The sequence below is a fragment of the Grammomys surdaster genome, unplaced genomic scaffold (genome assembly GCF_004785775.1).
Source record: "Grammomys surdaster isolate TR1022 unplaced genomic scaffold, NIH_TR_1.0 188, whole genome shotgun sequence".
Lineage (NCBI taxonomy): Eukaryota > Metazoa > Chordata > Mammalia > Rodentia > Muridae > Grammomys > Grammomys surdaster.
The window spans coordinates 8,871,943-8,897,650 of record NW_021604633.1 but is presented as its reverse complement, the minus strand read 5'-3'; the positions used below and the strand labels follow the sequence as shown (position 1 = coordinate 8,897,650).

At 37.1% G+C, this 25,708-nt stretch overlaps 1 protein-coding gene across 1 annotated transcript in view; it reads left to right on the top strand.

Moving 5' to 3' along the window:
• Window positions 1–25,708, top strand: part of Hdac9 (histone deacetylase 9) — an 818,562-nt gene that overhangs the window by 763,236 nt on the left and 29,618 nt on the right. The window contains exons 24-25 of the mRNA XM_028768866.1: window positions 8,154–8,287; window positions 19,019–19,103. Coding sequence (XP_028624699.1) covers window positions 8,154–8,287; window positions 19,019–19,103 — 219 coding nt within the window. The remainder of the gene's footprint in view (window positions 1–8,153; window positions 8,288–19,018; window positions 19,104–25,708) is intronic.

The following is a 25,708-nucleotide window of genomic DNA, read 5'->3' as shown; positions in this document are numbered from 1 at the left end:
AGGAGGAGGAGGAGGAGGAGGAGGAGGAGGAGGAGGAGGAGGAGAAGGAGAAGGAGAAGGAGAAGGAGAAGGAGAAGGAGAAGAAGAAGAAGAAGAAGAAGAAGAAGAAGAAGAAGAAGAAGAAGAAGAAGAAGAAAGAAAGAAAGAAGAAAGAAGAAGAAGAAGAAATCATATCATGATTTCTGTATTAATCTAATGATTCATGGCATAAGTGTGCTTCCTTGGGGTTTGTTTGATGTCTCTCAACTCCTATCTCTGCTGCTACAGGACAGCAAGATAGAAATGGAAACTACATTGCAGGTTGGAGAGAATTCCAACTTCAGCCTGCAGTAGATTTGGCTTAGGTTTGACTTCCATAGAGACTTCCAGTGCCATTTATAATGTCATATTAAAAACATTTTGGGAGGTTCTTTGGATATATTTGAGATCTCCCAAGAATATATAAGTTGTTTGCAACAGACATCACCAAACATAGATCCTTAAAGAATAAGACTTAGAAAATACTGACTGCACTTCATTGTAATTTTGCCTCCACATGATTCAGCCTTCATAGCCACCCCACAGCCTTGTTTAAAGAAAGAGGTCACTAAGCAGGAGAGCAAACCTGTCCCAAGCAATACACAGAAGTTCAGGAATCATCAGAAAGGGGTATTTTATTATGTATGTGCTGCCTTTTGAACCTTACATAAAACTTAACAGCAATAACAAGTATCCAAAAAAACATAATTAGCTGATATATTAATGAATATGAAATGACATTGAGGATATGAGACATATTTTCAGTTTAGTAACATTTTAACAGTTTTTTAAAAATAATCTAATATGATTGTTTTTTATTTATGAAATAAACATCAATGAACTACAAAAACCCAGAAATGACCATCATTGGTGGATGGGAACCATGGGTTTGTTATTATATAAAGTTGTGTTACTGCCGCTGCTTACTTTACTTATTTATCAAATGAAAGGCTAATCTTTACAGAATATATAATAGCATATGCCATTCTTTTTACATATTACACTGCTATGCAGTGATACTTCATTTTTTTATCATTTTCAAATGATCTACAATGAATATACTAATTTTGGTCTTCAAAATACTTTTCTTTTGAATAAAATTAAAATAAGACTAGTTATGGCTGTTTCCCTTCGTTACTTCTATACTTTGAGCATTCTGAAAGTCCGAGAGTGATGGCTTTGAACTGTGCTAACTGGAGAGATGTGTTGGTTGGTGTCCTGTGCCTTAGCTATTAATTATGTATGTAAGGTTTAATCTTTGAGATCTTTAAGAGCAACTTTCCATTTCAATCAATTTTTTTGAACTCATGAAAACGCTGACACAAAATGACTTCTTTGGCAGAGCTAAGGCTCATAGAGTGTCAGGAAATCTCTCTGAAATTGATAATTCAAAAATTTCCCATATTTGCGACTCATTTGATACATTTTAGAGAGAAAAAAGTACATTTGCTTCTACTATATTAGCATAACCAAAGAGGATTTTAAATTAAAAGTACTTCTCCCAGTCCCTGCATGGCTGGATTTCTGTAGTTTTCCAGTTCAGCTGTTTGTTGTAGACTGAGTGAGAAATATCCCTCACAACCTCTTGTATTTGAATATCTGGTCCCCAGCTTATGACATTCTTTGGGGAGGTTGTGGAACCTTTTGGACATGGTCCTAGCTGTCAGACAGGGTGATGGGGGTCGAAGGTCAGCTTGCCTTGTGGCAGGAGCTATTTGCTTCCTGACAGCCTACACACATAAACAGCTGCCTCATGTTTCTGTGGGACCCACTCCTACCGCTCTGCCTTTATGGCTGTGATGGACTGTGCTCCTGAACCATGAACCAGAATAAATCCTTCATCTCTTAATGTGTTCCTGTCAGGTATTCTGTCAATGATGAGAACAGCAACTGATCCAGCTGTGTTTGGTTATTAAGAGAAATGATTTGTTTCAGACTACATTCACTCTGGCAGTTATAATTTCATACTATGTAAATTCGTTCTAAAAAACATCAGCCGGGGTACATGCAGTCTATATTATATACAGTCTAGTGATATAATGTAATATATAGCATAGTATTTTTAAACACTGTAGTCATGCCTTAATCTACAAGATTACCTCAAAAGAAGTGATGTCAAATCTCTCTTGGAAAAGACAGACAGATAGATAGACAGACAGACAGACAGACAGACAGACACAGGCACACACACACACACACACACACACAAAATTATACATGCACACTCACAGTCCATGTTTCTCATTGAATTCAATATGCATGAATGCAAGTCTCAGGGAGCTACCTATGCTAGTTCTAGTCACTCAGTATCAATATCTGGGCCTGTTCACGTGGTTGTTACTCCCTCAGCGCCATAGTTCTTCCAAAACAACAGGTACATAGTGGGATTCCAATTGACCTTTGTAGCCCATGCTTACTTGATCCCACTATGCCTTGTGTTAAACTGGCACACTTCTACACTTGAATACTCAGCTCACCAGCCCTCCCATGCAGGGTACTTCCTTTTCCTTGAGGAAGGACTCTTAAGATAAATTTTCAGCTCTAAAGGCTATGAAAAGTGAGACGCCTTTGCATCACTTGGGAATCTTGAAGTAATATGACATAGAAATCATGTTGATAGTTATTAAAGACCTAACTTCTAGTCAAACAGATGTGTATATACATGCTATACATGCACAGGCATGACTTCTTTTAAAGCTCTCCTGTCCTGAAAAGTAATGTCTTGGCATTTGTCACTCAGTTCAGCTGGCATTTTGATGTCTCATATGTGTGCAGGAGAAATGAACACAGAATAAGACTGAGAGATTCTTCTTGAATTACTGACTTAGATTAGAAAGAAGATCAGTAAAAATTTCATTTCTTTGCTGTGCCTGCTGTTTTGCTCATGCACCCAAGCTCAGCTGCCTCCATCTCTGACTCCAAGGATCACATGGGTAGCATGTGAGTGGAAACAAAGCCTGTAGGTAAAAGAAAGAGGAATTTGGACAGAGATCAAAGATTAGCCTCATTCCACTGTTTCCTCTGACTTTTTACTATCCCATCTAAATTTGGCATTTTATGGGACTTTTCTTATATTCTCAAAGGTAAAACTGAGCTTAAATCAGATTTCTCTGTCTCTGTTTGAAAACATACACGTGATTTGATTTGCTCAGCGGGAGTTTTATCACTGAATTCTCAACTTCTAGGAGCATTTCTGTATGAAATATGTAATTTATGGCCTTGGATTTTTTTTCTTGAATTCTATTTTGAGAATGGTAACAAAGACCTGGCTAAGTTACAGAAGAAGCTGTTTAGAATACTTAACAATACCATTAACTGTGACCTTGTCTAGGATATTTTTAAAAGGTTTTCTACAGTGAAGTGAATTACTATGTGCTGTTAATGTTGTCTGAGGCAAAGAATATTTCTGAGCACTAGGGTTCTACCATCCTTTGCAACTCTTCAAGTAACAAGATGCAGGTCACAGGCATTGTTCTCATTCTTGTATTTTATTGTGAGCCTAGAATATGATGGCTGAGCCATCTCTCTAGCCCCATCATCTTTATTAAGTGTCCTGTGTAAAATAATCAGGCTGTTCCACAGGAATTAAGGAACACTGAAAACCTAGACCGCTGTTTTGACTAGTTTTTCATGTACTCTTAAAAATATTTTTTGCCAACTATATAAGAATATGGGACATTTATAACGTGACTGTTTTGGTTTCCATACAAATTGTAGTTAAGTGGTTAATATTCCAGTGCTTTAGGGTGGTAAGCAGGAAGCCATGTCATACTGCCCATAGTTGTGTTAGTCCACAGCTGAAAATCTGTACCGTTGGTTATTGACTATTTCAAGTCATTCTAAACTTCAAGATGATTCATTATGATATTGTTCATTATGATTTTGTCCTAAATGGAAGCATCTTTTGCTTAAGTTCATGTTCTTACTACTTGACCATTCCATTGGGTCTTGCTTTCCTCTGGCAACTAGAATTCGGGGATTTCTTTTAAAGTCTAAGAATGTAATACTCTAGAGAAATACAAGTGTCAAACTGGAAAACAATCCAGGCATGTCTTAAAGCATGAGTTTCTGTATGCATATTTGATCTTGCAGGTGTTCATGCTTTGAAATGTGCAGATCTGTACAAGGGTTTCAAATACTGTGAGCTGTGAGTCCAAGGATGGGAAATCAGGTGTTTTCTGATTTGGAAAGAGTAATACAATAAAGAAAACTTCTTCAAGTTCAGGAAAACATCAATTAGGGGGCAAACTAAAGAGCAATAAGACCACTGATTAGTGAGTTGAGCAGAGAGAACAGGCAAAGAGGTGGAGCATGGGGGGATCTTTGGGCAACAGTAATGTTTTCTTGTAAGATTGACAGGGAACACATGACATGCTGCACACAAAGTATGAAGCATGACCATCAACTCCAGTTCACAATAATGCATCATTATTAAATTAGAAATTATACTGAATGTAAAACACTAATATAAATGAGTAATAGCAAAAGGATAGGAATAGCAGTTGCTACCTATATCAATTTCTTGGTAATTTCCAGACTATTCTTAGAAATAAAAATTGTTAATTTCTAAAAATGTATTTTGTTTAAAATTGAGTATTCCTTCTGTATGTTAACAAAAAAATGAAGTGTCACACATAAACAACTCTTATATTTTTATACATTTACTATGCAATTATTTGTGCAATTAGGCAGGTTTGAATGAATATGATGAGTTAAGCAACGTATTGAATGAGAATTGTTCCAATTTGGCAAAATGTTGGTCATTTTAGAATATCCATTCCCAAATCTTCAGAGCATGTTTTTTGCATGCAAGAACAGACGGTCAGAGTGGGTAGGGATATGACGGAAGACCAAGAACAACAGAAGGCCAGCTTAAAAGGACAGGGCATGTGCTAGAAAAACTGCTGCTAAAAAAAAAGACAAGCCGATTTGACTTATCGTTGCAAGAGAGAAAAGGGAGGCTGAAGGAAAGCGAAAGGGAAGAGGTGAAAAACAAGGTGACTTCTATGAGAGTATGGTCAGGCTTTTCAGTACATATGTATGATAAATATGCCAAATCAAAACCCTAAATCAACTCTGCAATCCATAATAGCAAAATGGAACCTAGATGACAGTATCTCAAGCACTGAGCAGAGGAATGCAAACTTAGACTCTACCAGGCTGGAAGGGCAGATGCAGTTTTCAACCCAGATGTCTTAGTGAAGCTTGATACAATAAAGCATAATAGAATAATGGCTTAAAAGCAACTGATTTTTTTTTAATCACTGTTGTCAAGCGGATAGCAGAGAGCGAGCATGGTTAGGTTCTGCTGAAGGCTCCATACTTACAACTTCTGGTAGCTTCAAGTGCCAGGAAAACAATAACAACAGCAAAAGAAACAAAACAACAAAAATGGTTAGAACACTCTTTGGGGTTCCAGTGTTTCACCTGGAAGGACCCATTGCTCCAGCTAATATGTAGCAGAAGATGATTGCTTTGTCTGGCATCAATGAGGAGGTGAAGCCCTTGGTCCTGTGAAGGCTGGATTTCCCAGTGTAGGAAAATGCTAGAGTGGGGAGGCAGGAGTGGGTGGGTGGGGGAATACCCTCATAAAGCAGGGGGTTTGCTGATATAGGGGGTTGCAGAGGGAAAACTTGGAAGGGGGATGACATAAGAGATGTAAATATATGAATTAACCAATAAAAAAAAACCTTTGAGGTTATCGTCTAACTGCCAAGAAGCAGCTGAAACCACCTGCTGATACCGCCTGCTGATTACCACCCTTCCCAAGGCAATTAGGATACCAAAATACCAAGGACAGGAAAGTGCAGATGTGGTGACAGTCACTCAGTCCATTGCACCACATTTCAAAGATTTGTCATCTATGAGACTGTACTGTATATGATCTCAAGAGATGAAAAATAAAAACAGAAAAAAAAACAAATCAAAAAATGAAAACAAAATGGAAATAGGAAAATTCAAGGAGTTGTAGAAACGAATCGATACAAAAACCAAAGAGCCAACCAAACTTAAAGGGTTTAAATTTCAGATGTAGCAAATAAAATACGCTGAAGAGAATATGATGAAGGCATTAAAGGCACAAACAAGGAATGGGAGACTATAAAAAGTAATTTGGAAATTATGAAATATAAACAACTAGAAATGCTGAGACTAAACAGTGCAATCACTTCAAGTTAATAAAGGTTCTAAACAGACCGGAAATTTCTGAAAAGATAAAGTTGGGAAAATAATTTTGAAAGAAAAAAATAATCTTATGTAAAAAGAGAAAATATCCCATAGAACGAGAAGTGGAAATATAAAGCATTTAAAAGATATTGGTGACGAAATATGCATACATCCCATTGGAGTTGGAAAATGATAAAAGATCATACATATTTTTAAAGTAAACTCGGACATATAAATAATAGAAGTAATTCCTGGAAAAATATAATTGAAGAAGACATAGATAGCATGGGGAGTCCTATAATCCTCCAACAATTAAATCTATAGTCAAAAGCCTTCCCCACAGAGAATTCAAATGTAAGTGACTTTAGAGGAAATACCTGTCCAGTACAAGAATGGAAAATTAAACATTATTCTCATTCATGAACACAGGTCAAAAGTCCTAAGGAAATATTAGATTAGTTGGGTTCATAGAAAAGAACTAATATATCAGAAGAAATCTTATTTTATGTCATAAGTGCAAAGATGTCTTAATATGAGAAATACTCATGAAGGCATTCTAACTTACAGTAGTCCCAAATTGTGAGGGATAAAAAGCCTAGTCCATGTAGAGGAAAAATTCAATGAAATTCTACAGCTGTTTAAATGATAACCCTAACTCCAGCTAGAAATGGAAAGCTCCTCCCTAACACAGAATAATGCCATAGCAATAAGACCTGGTTCATCCATCCTTTTAGAAAGTTCTACCAAGAGTTGGCAAGGATGTGGCCGATCTAAAGCTCTCATGTGTGTATCTGAGTTTGGGGGCTGGTAACAGGCCTTTGGAAATAATCTGGCATTACTTAACAGACTTTTAACTCACAACTTCAGTCCATTCTTACATATGTGCACCAGAAGACTTTCATAAGGATACTCCTGGCAACATTGTTTGCAGTTACAACAACTAAAAACTGGAAGTTTTGTAGCAACAATAATGGCTATCTATAGGAAGCAAAATGGGCAAGTAAGTAATGCATCTCTTCTGTGAGAGGAACTGGCCTATTAGACAGCAAAGAACTATAGCTTCATGCATCAAAGCCATTGAAATAACACGGCACATAAGGAGAGCAAGATGCAAGTAGAAGAAGCTGCTTTGTAAGATTCAAAGGCAAGCAAATTAAACAATAACATTTAGAAACCTAAATATGTTCCGTCCCTTTATAATTAATAAGTATAATGAATTTCTTCAAGAATAAAAGCTAATTCAGACCCCTGAAACCTACATGGAGGAGATCTAATGCTGTTGGAGAACAGCGTGTATGTGCCAGCAACATTTTTCTTAAAAAAAAAAAACAAGTGTGATTGTCATTAATTCATTTGTAGCTTACTAATGTAGAGGTTTCATGTATATATTTTTGCATTTATCAAATATTTTATAACAAAAGGCTATAAAAATTGAACTGTATGTAACAGTAAAGTAGTACTGCTAGAAACTTTCCTTTTATAATAAAGATTAATCATGAAGACAAGAAGCACATGGCAGACAGATGAAAGAGTTTACCTCATTAACATTAGTTCGTGTGTGTGTGTGTGTGTGTGTGTGTGTGTGTGTGTGTGTGTGTGTCTGTGCATGTGCTTCTGGAATCTGGAGAAGGGAATGTAGAGCCACACACATCCTAATCAAGCACTTTACTACCAATTTACATTAACAGCTTCTTCAAGGTTTGCATCAGATGGACACACGTTCTGTTAAGTAAACCTTTGATGTATATTTGTGAAACAATGCAAGTTCTGTGATGTTTCTTATCCCTGGGATTTTGGGCATTAGTGCCCTTGTATGTAACACTAGCATAGTAATCTGGGTGTTAAATGAAGTAGCACTAGAAAATGCTAAGAAGGAACTCTAAGAGAATAAATGCTCAATCACTGTTACATACTAAGTGGTGCTTCTTCCTTATTTAATACTTTGAAATGTTCTGCTTTTCTTATGATAGGCTTTGGTCATTTGACGAAGCAATTGATGACTTTGGCTAATGGACGTGTGGCATTGGCTCTTGAAGGAGGACATGATCTGACAGCCATCTGTGATGCATCGGAAGCCTGCATAAATGCCCTTCTAGGAAATGAGGTAAACATTCACAGTACAGAACAGAAGGGGTAAAGGATGATGATATATGCATGTATATTTTTAAAGTTTATCATTTAATCTGAAAGTAAGTTCTGTGTAGCTCTTGCCATGAAGGATGTGGGCACAAGCAGTTTCTATGCTTTGACTGACATGTTACACTCTCTTCCCAGGTAGAGTATCCACATAGCATTCCTTTCAATCAAATTATTCACACAGTCGAAAACTGAGCAATGAAATCCCTTGGAAAGAAGAATGTTTTGTCTACTGACCCAATCATATGGATATTGAATCATTTAATATGAAATTAAACTTTTAGAAGTTTTTGAGATTTCCTGTAGGATTGCTAAGTCAGAAAAATGAAGCCATTTAAACAACATTCTTATGATTTTTTTCATCCTATCTTCTTGAGAATTATAAGGAATCTTTTCAAGGTTGAAAAACCCACTCTTGCTGTGCAGCTGCAATGCAGGAGATCTAAGCCCTGAACTTGAATCTAAAAGATCAAAGGCCCACATCACATATCTAATATGCAGCACAAACTGCTAATCTCTCAGCAGACTTCATATTTATTCTGTTGGACATTTGTGTCAAAGTCAGGACAAAATTTTAGGTCAATTCATCTCCAGTCAGCAACTAGTTTAATGCTTGTATATATTGATTACTATCGCCCAGTAAATAGTCTAATATATAAAATTATTCTTGAAACCTTTGTTTTATGTCATATTTAACAAAAACATATGATATTGCTTGTGTATTTATAGAAGACTGTACGTCTTTTCCATCTGCTAAATGCATAAATGTTACTGCTGATCTTACCATAGGAGTCTAAAGTGCTTCAAGACAATTACCTTGCCATATTTATTGCATAAGTACATATTTTTTTGAAAAACATAATTGCAGGACTGACAAAGTGTTATGTAATTTTAGAAAGGTCACTAGCTAGGAGGCTCTACGGACTTAATGATCAGCATCAACAATAGGCTGTTCTTTCAAATCACACATCATTCACAGGATCAAAGATGTAAAAAATAGTCTTTTGTGAGTGTTATGAACTAATGGTGTCAAACACAATGGGAGATTATTTGGGGGTAGCAACAATGGAGTATCAAAATGTTATATTTATTTTGGGGGTGGTTAGGTTGGACTGCTTGCCCACTGGATAATGTGTTTTAGAACACTCATGCATGGGTCTTTAATCAGTTGTGTAATCTTAGTGACTTTGATAAGTGTCTCAGAATGGTGTCACCAGAAAACCAGATTTAGTGGCTCTTTCAACATATCCATCAAAATGAGTCTCTTTACTATTGATAATCTCTGTATAAAACCAAATTCTCAGTTCTAAAATTGCATCTTTAGTGAAGATGGTGTAATCTCTCCAATGATCTTTTACTTTAAAGAAAACTAGGATCTGACACCGTTAAATAAAAGCATTATTAGCCAGTCTTAATCAGTCTACATGGATGTAGAGATGACTAATAAATAAAAATCAGGAACTGATGACTGAAATTATCTAGAAGCTATAGATTATTTAACTGACTTGAATTCTTTGGATATCTTTTAGTAAGTTTTATCTTGTGATTATAATATACTAGTTAGCATCTTGACTCCTTTAGGTGGGCCATCTTCAATTGCTTAAGCAAAATCTAAAATTTGTGTATCCTAATTTAAAGAAAGGGGAGTTTAGTCTAATTGTTTCAGTTTTCCCTACTAAAAATTCAAGGGACATAGACATGAATATAGTTTTCCCATGGGAGACTATAGGAATGACAGATGGAGTTGGTATATTGAACAATGAAAGGTAAATTTTGTTGCACTGGATCTCTCTACACCCAGAAGAACAAAGCAAAAAAGAAAGAAGGATGTTTAAAATGAAATATGGAAGAAAAGCACAAGTGTGCTGTACATTATAATTCATTTGGAAAGAGGAAATGAAAATGTAATACTTGAAACAACCTAAGAAACAAAGAGTTCTCACTTTCATTGACAATATAATTTATAATCCAAGGCCTGACTTGCGTACTTTTTTTTCAGGTCAAAGGTTATTGTGACTACAGTGAAGTTTTAAATTTCATTTCTGCAGAAAAAATAATATATAAGGAATATTGCCTATACCTCACCATTTAACCAAAGTACCTATGTGCAATTTCCACTGCGGTTTTATGTAGTAATCTCTGGATAAGAAAATAAAAACGACATCTTTCAGATGCCAATTACTGCAATTTTAAAAATCCCAATTTCCCTCCAAGCCCCCTTGCAAGTGATTAATAGAGCAATTATGACTTATTATCTGGGATTTCACTTTCACAAATAACAAAATGTAGTGAAGCTGGAGCTTAAAACACTGACAGAACCAACTAGCTTCCCAACCATGAGCATGCAATTGAGCTCAAATTAGAAGGGTCAAGAGGGCCTTTGCGCGGGACTCTGCACTTCATCAGATGTATTTATTCATGTGTAGAGGATTAGAGTTCAGAAATATATTGCCAGCTTTCTAAACGCTATTCCTTTTTGTTGTTGTTCTTGGCCAGGCCTTGTCAATACAGCAAAACAAAAATAATTCCTCCTCCTCCTCCTCCTCCTCCTCCTCCTCCTCCTCCTCCTCCTCCTCTTCTTCTTCTTCTTCTTCTTCTTCTTCTTCTAACTTATTATCAGCAAACTAATATATGATATAACCTCAAGGAATTGTAGGATCAGCTGAATCCATTAACTGTATATCCTTGAAGACCCACTTGGGTACCAAAACCGTTTAGAAAATTCTACTTAAATATTGCACCTCAAACAGGTTTTTCTTCTTTTTAAATACTTTCAGCATGAAAACAATATACTTAGAAAAATATTTAATTCTTCTTTTAAGAAATTTGCGCAAGGTCAGTCAAATAATATGCTATTACATTAAAATTCATTTGAGTATGGTACAAGAAATTCCTGGAGGAGACTAATTTTTGAAATCATACTAGAAATCTCTCTCTCTTTTACTTTATTCTTTTTCTTGGCCAAGTTTAGAGCTGAGGGTTATCAGTCCAATCAAATCATGATGAATAATTTTTAACTGAAGCCCTTAAAAACACCAGCTTGGAATTTATGAGAAATTAAACACCTACATGAGAAAAATATTGAGATCGATTGGAAAAGCATCGGGTACAGCTCGGGGAACAGCCACCTCATTTTTAGGTTTAGAGAAAGGAACAGTGACAACTCCTTGGAGACTTTTATTTCAGTCATCCACATTGGAGCTGGCTAGCAAACATAGTTTCTCTAAGGCCACTTTTAACTACTGTTCTACAAAGCCAATTAGCAGCACCAAAGGCTGCTTCCCCTGAAAGAAATCTTCCCTAGAGGTGAGAAAAGCTTTAGGAATTTCTCATCCCTATGGACTCCAATCTAAAAACAAACATTCTACTGAGCAAAGGAAAAAAGAGGGTATACAGGGTGAGAAGCTTCAGGTCATGAGTTGAGAACAGGACCTTACAAAGGCCACAGACCATACAAGAATAAATAATGAGATCAAGCTCATAAGAAAGAGAGGAAAATTGTTTTTAAGCGTAAACTCATATTTTCATAGCCAGGGAAGCCCTTGAGATGATGCTGGGGGCTCTTGGCTGCCCTTGCACATTAATGCTGGATTTCTAGTTTGTTTCCATTTTCTTCTTTTGTCTTACCTTTCTTCCTCCCTTCCTTGTTGACTCCTCTCTATCCTTTTCACTCACTTCCTCTTCCATTCCTACTCCTCATTTTTTTTTCTAAAAGCTACTGTCTCTTCTAAACTATATTCAGCTGCTTTCCCCTTTGGCTGGGATTTCACAGACAGTGGCTGAATGTGGAGATTGCCTTTGTTTTTAAAGATGAATGGGGGGGGGTGTCTAAAGATACTGAAAAAAAAAAACATCTTTAACTGATTCCTAGTGGGTGTTGACAGCCACCCCAGAGGTGAACTCTTGAGATATTAGTGTCCAAGTTGTTCACTGGGGGTGGGGGTGGGGGTTGTTTGCATTGGATTTTACATGAAGACATTGTTTTGCCATCTTTTTTCATCTTTTAGATTATGTATGATTGAGGCTTAGTCCCCTGGGGAATTGGTGTGAATCTGGGAATGCTTACAAGATCCTAAATAGTTGCAATTCATGAACAGAGGATGAGAGAAAATGTATCACATGCCAGAATGACATTTCCCACCATGCTCTTCTTTTAGATTTTGATACCTGTCTATATTCCAAAAGTAGTTGGGTGGATAATCTAAAGGGAGTAAAATTGTTTTGGAAAAAAATATTATTTGAAGACTCTTTCCAATATAGATATGCCCTGTGAGACTGGTTTCTTATATTCAGTGATCAGAATGAGACGCTGAACCATCTGCTTCAGGAAATGTTCCACGGTCCAGATAACTCAAAACTACTTGCAAGTCATCTGAGTTATTTCTGTCTGGGTTTTTTCAGATAAAGTTAAAAGAAATACGGGTTATGAGCTTAAACATTTCATGGATTATAGTTACCAATAAAAGAAAGCATTTTTATAAGGAACCAAACATTGCGGAAGGCTTTTATCTGTCCATTCATTTTGTTACCTTTTATTAGACATCTATTGTGTGAGCAGAAATACTAATGCAAGAAGAATAATGAGAATCTTATCAAAGATCCAGGGGATGCAATGCAGGGATATTTCACCTACAGGGACGGAGTGTTTTACAGAGGAGTCTAATTTAACCTTGACCTTGGATACAAAGTAAGGCTTTGACTAGTATCTAAGGAAAAGATATGTTACATAGTAGGAAAGCATAAATGAGGACAGTGAGGCTCCCTAGAATTGTAGGTGGCTCTAAATGGATGTTCTTGTTTTGTTTCTACTGGTAGGGAGGCCAGGTTGAGAGGAGTAAAACAGACAACATAGCTATGCCAATATGAAATAGAGCATCATCACAATTGGATTTTCTATGAAGAATATGAACATTTTTTAGTGGCTATGCCTATACTGTAGAGTAAAGCAACAATGAATGCAATACAAACAACAGATGAAATCACTAAAGTGAGACTTAGAAGCGTAAGAAGCCCAGTTGCTGAGGAAAGCAGCTTTAGGAGCAACTTGACTCACATTGTCAGTGAACAAGTACCTTCCTCAGTGATGCTACAGCCATCTCTGGATGGACTATGAAAACCAGCAGTGGGTAGCTCTATGCTACTCTGAGCTCAGTGGCATCACAGGGGCAGGTTGAAACATACCATCAGTGAACATTTACCACAGATTTTATCTCTAGCCAAATGAAGCTATTCACTTGATGAATACCACCAGCCTATCACTGATGTGACATGGAAAACAGTTCTTTGTGCAAATCTCTTCAATAAAATTCAAAGGAAGCTGTGTATTGCGCCTAGTCATCTGTCAACTCTGGAATCAGGAAGCAGAGGGAAGAGAGTTACCATAAGTTTTAGGCTACATAGCAAAACCTCACAACAAAATAAAATATGTATGTCAAAAGTTAGAATAAACATAAAAATTAGCCCCTACTAATCTCAGTCTAGTCCATTGTTGCTTCCTGTTATGTTGAGGAATACTCTTAGCCTCAAGAACCGAGTAGCCACACCTGCTCCTTTCTACCCTGGTCTACCATCACTCCTACAAGACTCGATAGGCTCTGCTGATGTTCAGAGATGTTTCCTCAGTGCTGTATTGATGTCATCCTCGATTGCCCATTCAGAGGTGAGGAGTAAGCATAATATCAATAGCCTGCCAGTCTATTGACTTCCTCGTCAACAGAATCCACCCTGATTCCATCCCCTTCAACTCTATCAGGTGAAAACTGTGAGTGACTTCAAATTAATAACATTGGCTATTTTTAAAATGACTGACTCATAATTCACAGTATGGATAAAATTATAACCAGATTTACTTATGCAATCAAATTAAACATATACAGCTAATTGCAGTCATTCTTGGGCAATTATTTAGATGAGAGAAAGGGTTTTAAGAATCAATCCCTCCTCACAGGGGAATTGATAATAAATAGTTCATCAGCATGAAAGGTCAAGTGAGTATCCTGATTTGCCTCCCTTGTCCTCTCAGTCTAGGTCATCACATTCTTCCGTAATCCCTTTGATCCTTCCAACTGAACACTTCTTGGATCTCATCTGAGTTGTTTGAATGTTGTAGGCAGACATTCAGTTTTCTTTGCCAATGAACTTATGGTCTGTATCTAAGAGCATAACATAGCTGCAGCATGACCTTCTCACCGTGTTTCTTAGGAATACCATTGCACATTGGGACAGGCATGGTCTGAAGAGTCGGTCCGTGTCCCTGCTGGCCTATGTCAGAGAGCTTCTCTATTGTAAAGTTTCTGCAGGAAATTTTATATTTCCAAGGTCGTTTTATGAGAGTAAAATGTAATACTTGTACAGAGAAGTCTGCACAAATATAAACATTCCAATTAAGTATCACAAAGACATCACATGACTAGCGATGAATTGATCCAAGATAATCTAACTTCCTGATGATCCGGACCCATTCTCTCCTTTCCAAAAGTAACTGATTGTTGCATTTCTAACAACATATTTGAATTTCTCATTTATTATAGTTTATAAAGAGGAAATATTATAACTATGTATACATATATATTCTTTTATATATAATGCCTCTTCTGACTATCATCTTTGTGAGGGTCCCTTCTTTCACTGTTCATAACTATAGCCTATTCATTTTTCTCCATTATATAGTAGTATATTTTATAAAAGAGAATTTTTAGGAGACTAATGTAGTTTATTTACAATTATACTATGTTTAATAGGTATGAGATTTTTAAAAAATTGTATTTCAATGACTTTTGAATGACTAAAAACACTTTTTTTTCTGAAATAATGAATGTCCAGTATACTCGCTCTTCATTTCAACACTTCAGATGTGGAAGTTAGACAGTGTAATGAGGTAACAAAAACACTATACAGACTGAAGATGAATGAGAAATATCTTATTATTATATATGGTTGTGTATGTAACAAATCAACTGACTATTTTTATTAAGGCTGTTCAATACTTAAGTTTACAAAGGTCGATGTTAATTAAAATTTGACTAAAATCTATGAAAATTTAGAATTTGCTTGAAAAGTTAGTAAAAATCAACTATATCTCTTTATACCAAGAATAGGGAATAAAGTAGAAATATAAACAGATTTTATGTAACTAGTCAGCCTGAGGAGAACGTGGGTGAGGTCTTCCATATTATACAAATTCTGAATGATCTTTAGAAGTCTTTGAAAGCTAAAATTATCTACAAAGGATTCTGAAAATAAATTTAGATCTGAGTGCGGTGGTATATGCCTATAATGCCAAGGCTGGGAGACCAATGTAGAAAGCTCATGAATCCAGGGCCAGACTGAGTTTTACTAAGGTCATACATCAAAAAAGGAATCAATTAATTAATTGATAATAGATAAACACACTGATGATTTATAAATATATTATCAAATATACCACGTACTTAGAGTAATTCCAAGTCACGAACCTGAATATTAGAACTTAAAATATTTTTAGACATATTAACAAGCATTCGCCTCAGTCCATGTTTGTGGATTTAATGTTTCTCACTGCGAAGATTTTACTTGTCCCAGACTCAGCTAAAGCTTCAAGTCCATACTTGTAAAAATCTCATTCTACCTGTATTCCTGCTATTGCTTTTAAAACACTTTGAAATCTTTTATCAGTTTATTTTTAATGAAACTATAATTGTATCATTTCCCCCTCCTCTATCCAACCCTTCCCATATTTCCTCAGACATTTCCCACTGCCACTCAAGCCCATGGCCTCTAAGTCTCCCTTGGTCACCAGTTAATTGCCTGTAGCTGGTGTTAAGTCTTTCTTGGTCACTAGTTAATTGCCTGTAGCTGGTGTTTTAAAATAGCCACAGTACTTGGAAATCATGTGACAGAGAGGTGAAACTGAACAAACACCTTAGTTTGTTCCACACAATACCTGTTTTATATCAAAGCTGTAGAAACATAGGTTTCTCTATCACTGAGCCTAAATTTACGTAAGGAATAGTTGGTATTATATCTTTCACATAACAAAGATGATAACTAGCACTGTATGCCCATGAGTTGTAGTCAAATTATATAATTTATCTTAATAACTTTAGGGAAATTATGTTTATTTATTGCTTGACAGACAGCATGATGGGTGTATAAGATTTCTTGTATCTGTATCTGCTTTTTCTTCCTGAAACATTTTGCTTGCAAAAGTGGTCTGTTTGGTTAGATTTCTTTTTTATCTCTTACGAATTCTGATTAGTCTCAATAGCTAATATTTTGGCTACATCTTCTTGGTCAAACTACTTAACATAGCTTTACCATGTATTCTCATGTTGGCTCCAAATTTATTAAAGATTACTATTTACTTAGTATTATTTCATTACTTAGTTATTAGATTATTAATAATGACCAATATTCATAAATATTTATCAAGTGGACACTTCAATCAGATGGTTTTAGTGCCCATAATTCTGAATGATTGAGTCAACAAATTCTCTAAAATACATAACCCGATTCTGTGGTCCTTCCATACAAGGTTTTAATTTTAGGAAAACAGCCCATAAATGCCCCTTGCTTCCTTGCCAATGGAGAGACTCCTGCCCATTGCCTTCTCTGCAGAGCTACTGGATGAAAATAAAGAGACCACATTGTGAGAACACTCTGAATCCAGCCCTGTCTGTACGTGCACATTCAAAAATGAAACAAATTGGTGCAATTTACTGAAGGTTAAACCCTCAAATGACATTCACCTAAAACATGCGAGGAAATGGTTTGAGAGGCTTAAATGATCAATTTAATTTCCTTAATTCTCTGAGTTGCTTTTACAAGTAAGCACAACTTCATGGCATCTAACAGAAGACTCCAAATTGTGGGTTTAGATGTGTTTGTGTTTTCATACTCAACATGCTGAACCACATATACTTTCTATATTACCAAGGACTTAAAAACAAGCCCACAGGCCTCAGGGTGCTCCAGTTGCAGAAGCAGGGCATTTACATTTGGAATCTGTCTCTAGTTTTCTCTCCCTTTCCAACACAGTTCTATTTATCGCGTTTTTTTTTTATCTGAAATCTCAGGAAAGTTTTTCTTTTTTGAAAGAACTAACTGTGCCAGTCTTGCATATAAGTTCTAAAATGAAGTGGCTTTTTGAAACGTTTTATTGCTATGAAAAATTATTTCTCTCTAGGTTCTGATAAAGCAGTGAATGGAAGGAAAGTTTGTGTGTGAGAGAAGTGGCTCACTCAACCCTGTCTGATGCCTCAGAAAGCGTTTTCCAAGGGATCTTCAGCTTATGATTCAATCACTCCTCGGAGACGAGAAGTGTATCAGGATAACACATTCTTAAAGATACAATCTGAAGTATACAATCTGCTTTTTTAAAAATGATTTTAACCAAATGTAAGATTTGACAACCTTTCGTTGACACTGACTTAGGTACAGTGGTATTTTCTCCATCACTAAACTGTATTGCACACAGACCTTTTGATGTTTTAAAGCATTTTCTTTGGCAGCTAAGAAAAACACTCTACAAAGTTATATTTAGTGAATTTACTCATGTATAAATATCCCCGAGCTACTCTGTTATCCTGTGGCATCTGGAAGAAAGGTGCTATTGTTTTCAACCCCATGATTGAAGTATAGAATAATCAACTCAGAGAGACCCTGGGGGTGAGATTCACTCACATATGCAGGAGAAATTTATAATCACTTAGGGCTTTTTTTTTCTTCCTCCAGATGAAGAAACTTGGATGAGTTTATTCTTTGGTACATCTAGTGGCAGCAGTTTCTGGGCATGCCACACTTGTGTTTAACCATGCCCACATCTTATTTGAGGTTATTGACTTGAATTTTCTAGGAAAGTGGCTTTTTAGGGTTTGTTGTCTTGCTACTATTGTCCGCTTGCTTTCTGTGTCCCCAAAACTAGATGGTGATTTTCTTTGCAACTATTATACCCCACAGTACATTCGTAGTCACGTGTCTAGGATCTGCATTGTCAGACGTGATTCTAATAGAGACGCTCCATAAGTTAACAGAAGCTCTACTGCGTTCCTCGCAATGTTTGCCAAATTCCTCCGTTAAAAATCAGTGTAATACCAGAAGATCATGATAGATTTTCACAGAAGGGATTCGTCCCGTGCTGGAGGCTGACATGAGTGTGGTTTTTGAATAAAGTAGAAGATCCATGGAGCTGTGCTGTTCTTTCCTCTGGCTTCTTTAATACAGTTTTTGCTCCTACTTTATTCAAAGAATAAATGCCTCATGACTTTCAACCAAGAAGTATTTAATGTTTAAGGCAATTAAATGTAAAAGCACTGCTGAAATACGGATGATAGACTGTCCACTCCATCTGACACAACTTCCCTGAAAGTTTGTTCATGGCCTCAACTGCTGATACCATCATGATGGAATCTGGTTTGTGAGGAACCTAAAATATTATACAAATAACTCAGAGTTTAAATGACTAATACACAGATGTGCACCTGCTTCAGGGTCTCCATACATTAATCTTGAGACCAATAGAAAAGCTCCTTGGAATTTAATTATATGGATACAAGACATAAAATATAACCGACTACACCTGGGGACCTGATGTCAGCAAAATGTTAAGCAGTTCTTGGAGCAGACCGCTGACGATGAGGTTGTCCACTTGCTTGCTTTGCTTCTGTGCTACTCACTATGACATTCTCACGTTCTGTCATGATCTTTCCTCTTGTTCTTCCAGCCTGGACCTCTTGAGGAAGATTCTCTCCATCAGACCGTGAATACAAATGCAGCCGCTTCTTTACAGAAGACCATTGAAATCCAAAGTATGTCTTCAGTTTCTTCTTCACCTTTAACTAGATCAAATTCATTGAAATTATAGTGGAAATCAAAGCACAAACATAATTATTTTAATTTGTATGTATATTTTATTGAAATATTTGTTTTACTTTGTAATAGTTTTATCTGGGGGCTGGAGAGATGGCTCAGCGGTTAAGAGCACTGACTGCTCTTCCAGAGGTCCTGAGTTCAAATCCCAGCAACCACATGGTGGCTCACAACCATCCGTAATGAGATTGGATGCCCTCTTCTGGTGTGTCCGAAGACAGCGACAGTGTACTAATAAAATAAATAAATAAAAAAAAAAAATAGTTTTATCTGATGTCATAACTCAGAACTTAGCCTTAGAATCTTGTTCTTCTCATACTTTCTATGTACTTAAAATTATTTCAACCACTGAGCAGTGACCTAGAACAATGAAATTAATTTAGAAAATGCGACTGTGTAATACAGTTTTAACTAATAGTAAGTTATCTCCTAAATGTGTTGGGATTTGCCAACTATGTCCTAGATTTAAGTCTGTCAAGGAAGGAAAGTGAATGAGAAAGTGTCATCATGACAAAGCCCCACTCTGGCAAACATGGTAAGGCAAACTTTTTATTAGACAATTACCTTCACAGATGTCAACATCTCTGACTATAGACTGACCTGAAGGTTATCACAAAGAGAAATGCATAATGGTAAAAGTGAGTTCTAAAGATGATCACAAAAAAAAAAAAAAATCAAACCAAACCAAACCAAACCAAACCAAACCAAACCAAAACCCCTTACCTTTTCTGATTTCCCACAGAAGCATGATTTCTACACCACTGAAAAACCTTTGCCATATCTAAGAGTCCCTGTCTTCTCTTGCACAGTGGCAACCAGGAGATGGGAGTGTGAGGTGTGATTACGAAAAGAATGGTTATATTCCCAGTATTTTGATGCCAATAATATCATACACACTCAAATAAACCTCCACTTCCATCTCACATGTGCGTGGAATGTGGGCTATATGCATTCACTGGATGCTTATTGACTACATAACTGTGGAATAAGTGATAAATTTTAAAGACTTTCAGAGAACAGAAAAATAAATATTTAAATATTAGAGAGCAAAGTTATTGGCATAAAGTTAAAGTATAGGAATTGACTGCCTCCAAACACAAACTTAGGCATGCTCGTCAGCTCTAGTAGACAATCTGCTCAAGACTGACTCTTGTTTTTAGAGTCAACCAGAAGGGCCCAGTGAGTGCCATTCCAGATCTCTGAGAAGGACTCTTTGGATGATCTATGACATCCCTCTCATGTTCATCCAAATCTGATCCAGTGTTTCTGTATAGGCTATTGGCACTATAAAGAGAGCTCAGTTTTCACATGTGCTGTTTTCTAGTTCCAAGGATTCTTTTGCCATTATACTTAGAGAGTGTTCACAGGAAACTCTTCCTGTCTGTTGTCAGTATTTAGGAATGGCTTTGTAATGTGCTGAGAAGTTGTCAAGGCACAGAGGTTAGAAAAAACAGTGGGGAGAGGGAGAGGAGTGAGATGGATACAAAGAAGAGAAGAGAAGGTAGAGAAAGTTCCGGCTGCAAGGATTTTGACTGTCCAGTTGGTGAATGAAATAGAATAAAATCTCCAACTCCAATTCTATGCTCTCTGGAGGAAACTGAGGCAATGACAATAAACCAGCTTCCTTCTTCAGCAAAGAAAAGGCTTGAGATGAATGGAAGCTTAGAACTTGAGTGCAGGTAGATTTGAGTAGGTGACACTGGAGTCACATTTTTCAATGTTATAATGAACCAATGTTTTCATCAACTCCTAATGAAGAGCTCCATGCTCTGTCTAGAAACCAGGCTCTCTCTCTTCACCTATCCAACCTGGTTCTATTCATGGATTCAAATAACATGCATCTCTAGGAAAATGAATTTATCCCTAGCTTCATGGGAGCCAGCCGAGCTCCTTAAAAGGAACTGCTTAAATAAAGCATGTATTTCATAGTCTGGCCATGGAGGATTGGGCTTCATTGCCCTTTGGCTTGTGTTATACAGATCCTAAGCTTAGAATGGTCCATATTTGAGTCACTACTGTTATTGTTGCTGACTTAAAATTCTTAGGACGTTTTTAATAAGTGCACCCCCTCCCCATTTTGTCCCGGGCCATGCAAGTTATGTAACCAGTTCTGTGATGAAGTTCACCCAAACTTGGATTTCAATTGTGGTTTGCAGGAGGATGAATGGTGGTAGGACGAGGTAGTGAAGGGGCAGACAGACAGACAGATAGACAGACAGACGCAACTCTGGGAGTGACTTCTGAGCATGGGAACAAGTGAAAATCAGTAAAGACACAGCCCTTCAGCACTGTGCACTGACACTGGGCTGCATTTCTATTGGTTCTAAGCGTACATGTCTTTTAGGCTGCTCTTTCAGATTAAAGGAATGAGAAGAAAATGCGGAAAGTCCATGGAACAACCAGACAAAGTGGTTATTTTAGAGTGGAAGACTTCATATTGACTAGGGAAGCTAAAATGATGGGCTTTGAGTTCAATGCACAATATTCAATTTCCTTACAAAATATGACTGTACTCTTTCCTCTACTTCTCCCTAATCCATATTCTACTTTTTCAAGCTAAGTGCCATGGAGTATCATGGACCCTTCACTAGGTTCTTCATTTCTGGTTCTGCATGGAAAATAGTCAAGCATGGCTACAGAACTGGACTAACAAAGAAAGAAAAAAGAAAACATGTGGCTTTCGCCTTGTTAGAGCTATGTTAAGAATTTTGAGAAGCTCATAGCAGAAAAGTGATCCATGCATGGGGTCCTTCTGAGGCCATGGACCTCACTCATAAGAAATGGGACACAAAAGTAGCCCTTCTTTTAACATGTGCACCGTTTTTCACATATGTCTCTGAGTACCACAGGGGTCCCCCTTTCAGCTCAATGAACTGTTTGAGTTTTAGCCCACCTCCTAGCCCAGGTTCTGAAGGATTCCGTGTTGCACTTTGGAGTTATGTAAATGTTGGGAAGTGGGCTTTAGCATGTGGGAAACATTCAGGCACGTTCCTAGAGAGTCCTTTCCCAAGGCACACAACAAGGTGCTGACAGACCTTCTGTGGACTTCTTTTTGAGAACTGAGCCCCCAGCTGAGGGTATGCAGGTGCTGGATGCTTTGATTAGCATTGGCCCACTGCCTGGCCACATGCTTCTTTGGTGTGTTTTGCAGCAGGATCATCCTCGTGGTCCTAACCTTGCTTAGATTGTTCATTCAGCTGAAGATGAAAATAATATAAGTATGCAGAAGGGCATTCATTTATCTTGACAGGTGGAGCACACCCACCCCCCCAAAAAATATAGTCGACTTATATCTCATGATAATGAATGGTTTATAAGGATCAACTGTCTTTGCGAAGAAATGGGAGTGTACGGCTGGCAGCATACTTCAAAATTTTTCTTTGTCCTCTAAAAGTTGAAAGTAAAATTACCATATATATGATCTGTCTTCTGAATCTTATCAAAAGTAATTTGAAAAAGATCTAAAAATATTAGCATTTAAGTGTTCATCACAACATTATTCAGAATAGCCGAGAGATAGGAGCAAAGCCTGAATGTTTAACAATAAAGAACAGATAAAAAATGTGATACATAGAGACAAAGGGATAGTAATTCGGTCTTAAAGAGGAAGCCCTTACAGTATGTGCTCATTTAGCTTTACATCCACTCAGAGCTGAAATTGTGTCACTGATATTTTTGCTTGTTTGATCTTACTTACCTAAACTTCCATGTAATGATCGTCATGAACAGGTGCGTTGCAAATATTTTTTTTTTTAGAAAAATTCACTGTTTGACCAGTAATTTCTTGCTCCATTCACCTTTATTTAGACTACGTAGCTTTTTAAGGTAGCTTAATATAATTGTGCCCACCAATGATATGGGGGGATTAAGAAAAGCAAACCAAACGCATGCAAACCCCTTTCTTCCTACTTCAAAACCCACAAGGATGGGTCAGTCCTGCTATGAAGACACAAACTACTTCTGTGTATAACTCTTTCCACTGACAATCGTGGAAGACATGGTTTTCAGTCCTGAGTCTGGCCCTTGATTACACAGCAGTAGTGACCAACAAGCATTGCCTGGGAGGAGTCAGGCCAGAGCAGAAGAGGAGTGCTGTGTGTGTGTGTGTGTGTGTGTGTGTGTGTGTGTGTGTGTGTGTGTATGTGTGTGTTTCCCCAAACCCATGCTTACAGCTTATAGGCTTATAGCATCAATGTGACCCTGAAATCTCCCTTGCTTCTCCATAACGCATTAGGACACAGGGTCTTCAAATCCTAGTCTTCATTTAGTAAAGCTGCTCCATGACAACCACTTCACTCAGACTGGAATAGAAGAACCATGAACTGAATTTTCCATAAAGTCAAATTTATTCAGCTTGACAGAGTATAATTTTAAGTTCTAAAAACATAACAAATGATACTGATTTTCATGTGTGAAACCCCAAAATATGAGAAGTTGAAGTATAGAGACACAATCTCCCCTCATTTAATTTTTTAGTAAGACTGCACTCTGTAAGTGACAACCGACTTTGTGGACCTCCTATGTGATAATCATAGTGTCTTTTGATTTTTGGATCAAGAAAATATATGTCTGCACAAGGATTTGGGGATTCTTTTTAAAATTTGTTCCAACCATCTAGTAGTTTGGAGCTGAGAAGTTGAAAAACACAAAGTGGTGAATTTTACAATATGAACCCCTCTATAATCCTCTCCTCTATTCACCAATCATATGACCATTGAGAAAACCACTTCCTCGGGTTTGTCAAGGAATTTCTTCAGGGTTTAAGAGGAATATCAGAGCAAGCATCACCACCCTGCTTTCTGAATTGGAGCTACTAGGAGGGAAGGGTTAGGGGGATAAGAAGTAAACTTATACAAGAAATGTGGAATTTTCTTTCTGAAACCTCACTTTTATCTTTTCTCCACTATAAGCATTCTCTTTTGTTGGATAATTTGAATTTTATTAAGATTCCTTATTTTGCCAACTAAGTCAAAATGAGGAACAGTCTTTTTAATTTTGTCATATGTTCTTATCAAATACATCACATAGATAAAAGATGAACTTTCATTTCTCCTACATGTAAATCTTGTTGCTTTGGTCTGAATAAGAATGGCCCTATGTGTTTAGGCTCATCTGTTTAGATGCTTGGTGTTTTGCCAGTGGAAATGTTTAGGAAGAATTTGGAGGTGTGGCCTTGTTGAAAGAGATGTGTCACTGGGGGCACACTATCAGGTTTCAAAAAACCATGCCATTTCAGTTAGTTCTTCCTTTCAGCCTGCTTCTTAGGGATGAGATGTGAGCTCTTAGCTACTGCTTCAGTGTTCTGTATGTCTGCATGCTGCCATGCTCTTGGCCATGATGGTCACTGGCACATCGTCTAAAACCATTAGTCCCAATAAAGTCTTTCTTCTATAAGTTGCCTCTGTCATAGTGTCTTATCATAACAAGAGAAAAGTAACTAAGACTTTACTATTGTTATCTAGCTTTTAAAACACACTTGCAGAGTGCTATTTAGGGACAACAAAGTGTGTACAGAGCTATCCAAGTATACCCAACTTTAAGCCAATTTGCAAAGGGAGATGATTTTCTTTGATGCAGGAGAATGGTGAAAATAAGTATGTGCCTGAGCATAGTGTGGTGAGCAAGCTTCACATACACTCTTCTGTATTTTAGGGAAAAACGAAACAAACTTTGCTCAAAGAGGCAAGTTTGTCTGACACCTACTCCTCCTGATAACTGTTTCTGCTTTCTCTTTGGCACGTGTGTCATTGAGTGAACATCTCCCACCTCTTCTTGTTCTTCTGAAGGTTTTTTCCTGTTCCTCTTTTTTGTTCTGTTTTGTTTTCCTTCTTATTCTCACTCAACCTCTAGTTCTGAAACTATCCTTAGAAGAAAACATTGATGCGTATAAATCAACGTTTAAAAAGAAGGCTAATTTGGGTGATTTTATTTATACTCTATTTCCACTAGGAGACACCTAGGTGACAAAATAAGAAACACCAATGACTATGCATAAGAATTGATAGAATATGAGACATTCAGGCTTCTTAGTCCAAAAGATATCTGGAGAGCAGTAAATGAAGGTGGCGTTTTAAAGTAAGAGAAGACTTACTGCAAAGGTAACAACCACTGTCTTCATTCCTCTGCAATGCCATTCCAGCTACCATCTCCTATCTCTGAGATACTGTACATCTTCCTTCACCAGGGAAGAGGCATTTACATCACACATCTAGAAGCTAATTCTGATTGTTTCCCATCTAATAGGAATTGGCATATATCACTTGATACGAAAGAAATTACCTAATATTTTACTTCAAGGGCTCATGAACACAACCATCTCCCCACATTTCAAATGCACTTAGTAGTTCACCATGTAGTTGATTAGCAACCTGACTACACACTACATGCCTACCCAAACTCAAAATTTCCACTGAGCTAGTGTCCCATACTATTTCCTTTGGTGGTCTTCTTCTTCTTCTCCTTCTCCTTCTCCTTCTCCTTCTCCTTCTCCTTCTCCTTCTCCTTCTCCTTCTCCTTCTCCTTCTCCTTCTCCTTCCCCTTCCCC